Raw genomic sequence first — 8,873 nt, 5'->3', positions numbered from 1 at the left:
GCTTCATCTGTACTACGTGCACCCGGACGTGGGGGCATCTGAGACGCCGCTCTGTGGAGCAGGCTGCATCCCGCGCTCTTTGGCTAGGAAGCAGAGCAAGCAAGGGAGACCTCGCCTTCGCTTGGGGCCTTTACCCAACGCCTGCTACAGTGGCAGCGCTCGTACGCTCCCCACATCACATCTGCTCCTGACGTGCCTCTTCATCACAGTATTGTGGGTGCTCAAGAAACATGTGGAAATGTCCAGAGTGGCCTCCTTGCCTTACCACTCCAAGAATGGGGCTATCCGGAATCTCTCCCTGGCCTCTGTCTCCAGTTTCCCAGAATAACAACCGTCATGACCTGAGCTCTGAAGCCCAGCGGGTGGGCACATGGCCTGAAGTCCAGCCCTCTGCTGGGCTTGTGTCTCAGAGGAGCACCGGGTGGCCGGGGGCATCTGGCTCAGACTGGGAGGCCTCTTGCTGAGACCTAAGGGGCAGGCTCTGGCCCTGGGCCGACAGACCCTGGGTAGCAAGTGTATGGTTTGGGGCCTGGCCTTGTCTCTTTGGAACAAGGCAGAGCAGTGGAGGTTGGGGCAGGTCCTCCAGCTCCTGGGAGGGGCCCGGAGGAGGCTCCCAGGACAGGACGTGGCAGTCACAGAGCCCAAGGAGGTGCTGGCATGGGGGCGGGTGGAGAGAAGAGGGCAGGTGAGTGGCAGAGCTGGGCAAGAGGGGCCTGACTTCCGCCTTGTGGCCACACCCTGTGCTCTTTCTTACGCTGTCTGCGTCGTTGTTCCTGCTATGGTGCGGTCTCGAGGTGCGGCCTCTGCAGCCAGACAGGCCTGGTCCAGTCGTCATCTTCTCAGGAGCCGTGTGACCGGGACATGTTACTTTCTCGTCTAAGCCTCTCTTTTCATGCCTGTGAAACCAGTATAAGTCTACCTACTCTTTTGGGCATGTGAAGGTCATTAAGCCAGCTCATGTAAATGTCAGTACAGAGCCTGACATGTAGGAAGACTTCAGGGTGTTAAGTAATTTTTTATTTTTATTTTTTGAGTCAGAGTCTGACTCCGTCACCCAGGCTGCTCATGGTCACTGCAGCCTCAACCTGCTGGGCTCAGATGATCTTTCTGCCTCAGCCTTCCAGGTGGAAACTGGAAACGCAGGCATGTGCCACCACACCGGCTCATATTTTGATTTATTGTAGAGAGAGGTCTTGCTGTGTTGCTCAGGCTGGTCTTGAACTCCTGAGCTCAGGCAATCCTCTTGCCTCCTCCTCCCAAAGTGTTGGGATTACAGGCTTGAGCCACTGCACCCGGCCGTGTTATATATTTTAATTTCCATTTTACAGATGAGGAAACTGAGATTCGGTTACCTTGCTCTGGGTCACAGAATAGGTCTGTGATAAAGCTGGGAGTTTAATCAGGGCCAGGAGGATAACTCGGAGCTGCCGTGCCATGCAGCTCCGGGCCTCTGAGGCTCACTCCCAGCCAGGCGAAGATCCTCTCCTGGGCATCCTCATGCCCCATCCTGAGTGTGCGCGGTGCAGTGGCAGCACCCACCCTGCCTCTGGCTGCCGTCCAACATGTCACCCAGGGGCAGGCATGACTCATCTCCAGGCGGCTTTTGGACTTTCTGTGGGCTTCTCCGTGATTGATCTCTTTCAGAACTCAGGACCCAGGCCAGGTGCTGGACTCCGTTTTTGGCTGGAGATGTGAGTCGGAGGGGCGGGAGGTGGAAGTCGGGTTTAGCAGGACAGCCGCTGCTCGAGACAGGCAAGGCCCATGTTGGCTGTCTCCAAAGGCCCCATGCTGGCTAATGTCAAAAGCAAGTGGCTGATGTTTGTGTGACTCGGTAGCAGATATGAAACTGGCTGTCTGTATTCTCGAACCTTTTGGGGTTGAAAGATGCCTTAAGAGTCGGGGGGCCCCCATTTTTTCAGATGGAGCCTCGACATTGCTGCCCGGTGTGACCTCCTGCCTGGAGCAGAGAGAGGCTCTGGGGTGCCTGCCTCATGGTCACCAGGATGGCATGGGATGTTGGTGGAGGCATGGAGGCCTCTCGACGAAATGGGAGGCAGGGCGGCTGGAGTCCACGGGCTCCGTGTGTGGCCTCGTTGACTAATGTCGGTTGAGAGATGAGAAGGAAGCCCTGGGAAGGCTGTGAAAAGGCACAAAGCTCTGCTGCTGGCCCTGAGTCTCAGTTTATTGGTCTGTAAAATGGGCATGTCGATCCCTCAGGAAGCTTCTGCTATTGTGCTGGCATCTGGCAAGAGAGGCTGTTAGACATGACTGTTATTCTGAGGAGTAAGGAAGGCAGGGGTTCTGCTGTGGGGCAGGCGAGGGGTGCAGGGAAGGGGCGAGTCCCGGTTCCCACCTGTCCCACCGCTCACAGCTGTGTTGCGTGACGGCTTCTCCAGGAGAGGGAGACGACGACGATTCTCACGGGGCAGGGCGGCTCAGGGCACCACCTTGGTGCGTTTTTCTTTGCTCCGCTGCCGAGACCCAGAGGGAGGCGGAGTTTCCTCCCCCGGCCAGCGGGGTGGCAGGCCTTGGCGCTCCTGCCTCAGGTTCCTGGACGGTGGCTGCGTGTCAAGTCCGAGTCAGGGGAGGCCAGGAGGGCAGCGCCTCTCCTCTCTGGGAGGTGGAGCCTGAGGGCCGTGGGTGAGGGAGGAGCAGAGGGGAGGCGGTGGGCGCCGGCGATCAAGGGCTACCTGGTCATGGTGTGGAGTTGTCAGTTTCTTCACTGGCCAGTGGAGGTGCAGGCAGAGCCTGTGCCACAGGCTGTGGGAAGGCGGCTCAGCAAAGGTCTGGGGGACCCCGAGGGCGGACCCTGCAGGAGCAGATGGCTGTCTTGGTCTGGGTTTCCCAGAAGCAGACCCCGAGACAGGATTGTCGTGAGGGTGGGTGAGCTGGGAGATGGTCCCAGGGATGCTGGTGAGGGGTGGGACCTGGGCAGGGAGGGGAGATAGCCTGAGGCGAGCGTGTCATCAGGGCCTGTGCCTCAGGGTGTTCCCCACCCTGGGATGAGGGGGTCAGGCCGGGCGAGGAGGCGGGGTGCTTGCCCTCCAAGCCCAGGGGGCCCTGACGTGGCTGGGGTGGGGCGCTGCTCGCCTCTGGCAGGCTTGTGTGGGCTGGACAGGACCCCTCAGCGGGGCCTGGTGAGACCAGGCCCAGGGTTCCCACCCATCCTCTGGGCTCTGTGGAAGCCCTGGCAGATCCTGTGCGACCCCGGAAGCCAGAGGAGCCTCCTCAGATGATGGAGACTGATGCTCTCACTTCCCTGTGAGCGGGGATTCAAACTCAGATCTAATAGGATTTTTAAAAGTAACGAATGGGACGGGGGAGGGCAAACTCCTACCCAAGGTGTGGCTGGAACTGGGGCCGGGTGGCAAGGCCCTCTCCGCGGTGCAGGAAGGGGCGCCGGTGTGTGCCCCTTGTGCGGGACCCTGTCCTGGTCCCTCTGTGCCCTCCTGGTCCATGGCCTGTGGGGAAGAGAAGCTCTCCGCATGGCCTCCCTGGGCTGTGACTGTTCCCGTGCCTCTCTGCGCTCTGAGCCGAGCAACACCCACCGAAACGCCCACCTGTCCCTCCTGCGAGGCCCCTCATGGAACCCAAGGGCTCTGGAGCTGAGGCAGCCTGGGGGCTGGAGAGCAGGGGCCCCTTGGTCCGTCCTGAGCCTCTGATGTCAGTCGGGAGTAGGAAGGGCCTTTGCGACAAGGCCAGGTGACTGCAGTGATGATGGTATCACTCCCGGTCGATGATGTTTGAATGCCTGTCACCTGCCTGAGCTGCTCTCTCATTTGCTCCTCACCACGGCCCTCCAGGATGGTGACCATGACCTCTCCCATGCTACAGAGAGGGAAACTGAGGCCTGCAGTGGGAAAGCCACCTCCCAGGGTCAAAGAAGCACCGAGGGGCCAGGCCAGAACTCAAAGCCTGGCTCCCGTGCCTCCAGGGCCACACTGTTCAGAGAGCCCTTGACCCCACACAGCCAAGAGCCACACATGGACACTTCCCCCGAGGGCCCTCCCACCGACAAAGAGGCAATGGGAGAGAACTGGCTTTCTTATTCCTGGAGCTAAGGAAGCGGCCAGGACCGTGGGCATCACCCCCATGTGGTCGTGTGACTCCGACATAGCTCCGACCTTGCCCACCTTGACTCAGATGGGCCTGCATGTGACCCAACATGACTCAGACATCCAGCCCCAAGACCAGTCCCAAGACCGCCAGGGGCAACTGGGATAAAGACACACTCCACACCCAGGAGTCACAGGCACGTGTTTACTGGTTGCAGGGGGAGATCTACAGAGCTGGCCTCACACCAGCTGGGGGCTGCCGGCTGAGTCTTCGCCCGCAGAGAGGAGAGCTGGCGTTCTACGAGGAGGCCGCGGTGACCACAAGGGCGTCCTGGAATTGGAGGGAAGGTCAGATGGGTTTTTTACCTCCTGTCCTGTGGTGTGTGCTGGTTTTGTCCGCCACAAGGTGACCTCGGCATTGGAGGTCATGACCCTGGACCCACAGCAGAATGTTGAAAGAGTCAGAGGGGGAGGGTTTGTGTGAGCAGTCATGCCACAAGGGGCCTAGGGCATAGACAAGGTGTCCCCCTGAGGTGAGTGGGACTGTGTAAGACTACTGTCCCCAAGACTAGCCACCACCAAAATTCTCCAAGAAGCTTTGTAAATGCAGGTTCCTGGTTGTATCCCTTGGGACCCAGGCAGCTGAATTTTTAACAAGGCTCTACTTTTTTTTTTGAGTTGGAATCTCACTAGGTCGCCCACATCATGCCTCACCACAGCCTCCACCTCCTGGGCTCAGGCGATCCCTCCACCTCAGCCTCCCAAGTAGCTGGGACTACAGGCACGCACCTCCACACCAGGCTAATTTTTAAAATTTTTTGTAGAGATGAGGTCTCACTATGTTGCCCAGGCTGGTCTTGAACTCCTGGGCTCAAGCAGTTCTTCAGCCTTGGCCTCTCAAAGTGCTGGGATTATAGGCATGAGCCCCTGTGCCTAGCCATTTACAGAAATCTAAGTGTATATGGAACTTGTCCTGTTTGATCGCCCCCAATTATGGTGACCATTTTTAAACATCAGCAAAGTTGAAACAATTTCACGGTGAATGCCTGTGGACCACCTTCGTTTCTTTACCCATCCTTGCTTCATCTCATTCTTACCCTTTATTCATTCCGCCTACTAGATGTTAAGACATGTCATAAATCTACAGAAAGGAAGTCAGTGTTCTGCTAGCTAAAAACAGATGAATGGAGCAAAACAGGATGTTTGGAAGTGGACTCAAAGACTGAAACGAAACCTTTTTGCTCCTGGCTGCAGAGATAGGTCGTGCACTGCAGGTTGATTTCCGGAAAAGGAAGCATGCCGAGCGCTCCTTAATGAGAGGCAGGTGAGGTCAGCTAGGCCTTTGCCATCGACTTGTGTGGCAACCACTGTGCATGCATCAGGGACCAGGTGCAGGGTATGTCTTCGATCAGTCTATAATTAGCCATCGTAGTGTAGTCCTCAGTGTGTGCTGTGTGTACTTAGACATGGGCTCCCTGGCTCCCGGGTCTAGACTCTCGGGCTCACTCTGATCTGTCTGCAGTGTTCGCACAATTCCCCACCCCAACCAGTGGAAGGGTGGACACAGGTTCTGAGGGTGGGCCGCTGGTAATAAGGCAGCTGTCGACTTGCCTGTGAAGCCCGTTAGCAGAGCCCCTCCCTTCCTCCAAATATGACCCCACTGGGGGACCTTTTTGAGACCTCTGTGCTCTGTGGATTTATGCAGCGTTTAAACAGCCCAGGAATTCAGTGGGTCTAGGTGACAGCGCTGGGTAAGTCAGGACTCACAAGAGGTCAAGGCTTGGTCCAGAGTGCTTCCCTGGCCTTGGGCCACACACCGTGTCAGGGAAGGCGGAGGGCAAGTCAACTGTGGGTTTTCTTCCTCCTTGGTTGTTGCTTTCAATGACTCTCCCCCTCTAGAGTGGAACTGGCTCTCTAGGAAGGCAGGGGCTTCTGTCTGCGTGGCTCACTGTTGTGATCAGTGCCTGCACACAGTAGGTGCTTACTAAGTGCCCGCTGGCCTGCTGGCTGAGAGGGGCACCGCGTGGTCATGAGTGGAGGGTGGCTTCAGCGCAAGGGGTCAGCAGGGCAGGAGCGGAGTACATTCCACCTCTGCCACCTGCTGGGTGTGTGACCTTGGAAGGGACTTGCCACCTTTGGGACTCAGTGTCCCCATCTGTCACATGGAGCTGACTTCAGATATACCCCTCAGGTGGGTGTGAAGACCAGGTGGGATGCTGCCTGTGTCCCAGGGCCTGGCATGCAGGGACCGTGGCTGTGACTCAGGCCATGTTGGGGTGAGGCGGCTTGTGCCTCTCCTCTTCCCGGCAGGTACCACAGAGAGCCACTTGCTTACTAAACTTTCTGGAACACCCACTGTGTGCCAGACCTTGCTGAGCACTGGGGACAGAGGCCCAGACCGGGTGGACGTGATCCTGACCCTTGTGCTGAGACCATTTGGCTACATGGGTGGGGGGTGCTGGGTGGGGGTCTCAGACCTGTGCCCTATCGATGTGCCCTGGCGCTGACTCAGATCCTGGGCCTGCTTCCCCATCTTCCTAGAACACTGAACATCACTGCCTCAGGGCCTTTGCACTGGCCACAGGCTCACTCCCTCATCGGTGCTGGCTCACGTGTCACCTCCTCAGAGAGGCCTGTCCCGGCCACCCATCTAGATGGCACCCCTTCCCTGCCCTCACGCCTCCTTCTGAGCTTGCTTGGCCTTTCCTCGCAGCCCTCCTCTGTTCGACCTGACCTTACATGCTTATGTTTGTGGCACGTGGGCTCTGCAAAGATGGGGTGGCTTCTGTGGCCTCAATCACTCAGTGGTGCCTGGAGGGCCCTCTGAAGATGTGGCGTGAATGAATGATGGGCGGCAGGAGAGGTGTACTGACCCTGGAATGGGACGCCCGACTCAGGGCCCAGTCCCGCTCGGCTCTTGTTTTTTTTTTTTTGAGTCGGAGTCACTCTATCACCCAGACTGGAGTGCAGTGGCTGCTCCCGGCCACTGCAGCCTGGACCTGCTGGGCTCCGGCAATCCTTCCGCCTCAGCCTTCCGAGTAGCCAGAACTATAGGCGTGCACTACCACACCCGGCTGATTTTTTGTTTTATTGTAGAGATGAGGTCTCGCCAAGTTGCCTGGGCGGGTCTCGAACCCGTGGGCTCAGGCAATCCACTCACCTCAGCCTTCCAAGGCACAGGATTACAGGCTGAGCCACCGTGGAGGAGGACCCGCCCAAAGGCCCCTGGGAGTGACCCGCAGCCCCACCTCCCTCTGGGGCTCTTGGGTCGGGCCCTCCCGGGGCGAGGTGTGCAGGCTGCGCTCCACTCACCCTGGTCAGAGACCACGCTGCCGTCTCGAACCCCAAGGCCTTCACTATCGACATGGGGATCCCGGACCGTAGTTTGCCTAAATAACAAACAGAGTCAGCGATGGGGAGCCGGGTGGGCTGGGCAGCCATGGGCCGGCTCATGTTTCCAGGTGGGGCCCTGCACGCCCACTTTGACTGTCGCCGCTGCCTCCACTCGCACGTCCCCTGGTCCCAGCGCCCGCCAACCTCGTCTCCTGTCCTTGTGCCTCCAGCTCCAGCTTCTGGCTGCGCGCCAGCTGAACCCCTTCCATCCTGTCACACTCCTGCTCAAGAACCGTCAGGGACTCCCATCATCCCCAGCAGAGGCTTCTCTCTATGTTGAGATTTCCCACTCTCATTAAGTAATTTAAATGGCGGGGCCAGTGTAGATTACAGGATCTCCGCACCCCATGACCTGGGGCCGAACCAGAGTGCTCCACCTTCTCTCTGCTTTCTCCCCTAGGACGAGGATGACCCGTCTGCAACAGCAGCGGCTGGGAGGTGCCGAGCACAGGCTGTGCCGGGCCCCCTGCCCTTCGCCAGCACCGTCCCGTAGGTGCCCCGTTTTACAGATGAGAAGCTGAGACTGGGAAGGAGGGGCAGCCGGACCAAGGCCAGGCAGCCAGCAGGAGGGGAAGGGGGCCTGGGCCCAGGTCTGCTGAGGCCCCCTGGGCCTGCTCCCCTCTGCCATCACCCGTGAGGCTGGGCGCTGCCTGGTTTGTCTTTGCAAGTCCAGGCTCTGGCACCAGTGAGGGAGATGGGCTGGGAGGTCGGAGGGGGACAGGCCATTTCCAGCTGGCTGACCGGGAGGGCTTCCGGGGGAGGCAGACGCTGAGCAAGGCTTGAAGGACGGCGGGGAATGGATGGAGTTGCAGGAGAAGCAGTGCAAGGCCCTGGGAGGGGCGAGGGTGGAGGACGCACCGTTCTCATTGGGCAGCAGCACGGAGACAAGGATCTCGGTGATGATGGGCTTCAGAGCTTCAGGCTGCAGGAGGGAGGCATGGTCACCTGGCTGGAAACCTGCACCCTCCCTGTCACCCTCCATGGGCCCAGTTCGTCCCTGTGGCGAGGGCAGCTGGTAGATGTGCTGGGATCCCAGGTCCCCTGCTGGGCAGAGCTCCAGCGTCCTGGTGACCAGACAGGCTGGGTGGGAGGGGCTTGGCTGCCCCGTACCAGGAGGGCGTGTGGGGTGCGTGGGGACGCCCCCTCCCAGGTGCCTGTCCCAGGGCTCCCCGCTCTGTTCCAGCCGAATCTGCCCTGGGGATTTTGTCCTGCATGCTTGTGCTTTGACCTCTGGAGGGAAGCCAGAAGTCCTGGCCTGCAGGTGGAAATCTCCCTGCTTCGGAATATTAGTCAAAACAGTTTTTTGAGTCGGAGTCTCACTCATCGCCCAGACTGGAGTGCCCAGGCGGGTCTCGAACCCGCGGGCTCAGGCAATCCACTCATCTCAGCCTCCCAAAGGCGCGGGATTACAGGCTGAGCCACCGA

General features: G+C 59.1%; 1 protein-coding gene across 1 annotated transcript in view; it reads right to left on the bottom strand.

Moving 5' to 3' along the window:
• Positions 1-4,353: 4,353 nt before the first annotated feature.
• BPIFB1 (BPI fold containing family B member 1) overlaps positions 4,354-8,873 on the bottom strand; it is an 18,730-nt gene continuing 14,210 nt past the window's right edge. Inside the window, exons 11-13 of the mRNA XM_008056322.2 lie at positions 8,307-8,370; positions 7,368-7,444; positions 4,354-4,386 (exon numbers count right to left, since the gene is read on the bottom strand). Of these exons, the coding sequence (XP_008054513.1) occupies positions 4,354-4,386; positions 7,368-7,444; positions 8,307-8,370 (174 nt within the window). The remainder of the gene's footprint in view (positions 4,387-7,367; positions 7,445-8,306; positions 8,371-8,873) is intronic.

This window comes from Carlito syrichta, unplaced genomic scaffold, assembly GCF_000164805.1.
Source record: "Carlito syrichta isolate Samal-C Ts95f unplaced genomic scaffold, Tarsius_syrichta-2.0.1 Scaffold302319, whole genome shotgun sequence".
Lineage (NCBI taxonomy): Eukaryota > Metazoa > Chordata > Mammalia > Primates > Tarsiidae > Carlito > Carlito syrichta.
The sequence above is the reverse complement of the archived record's forward strand: the minus strand, read 5'-3'. Positions and strand labels throughout refer to the sequence as shown.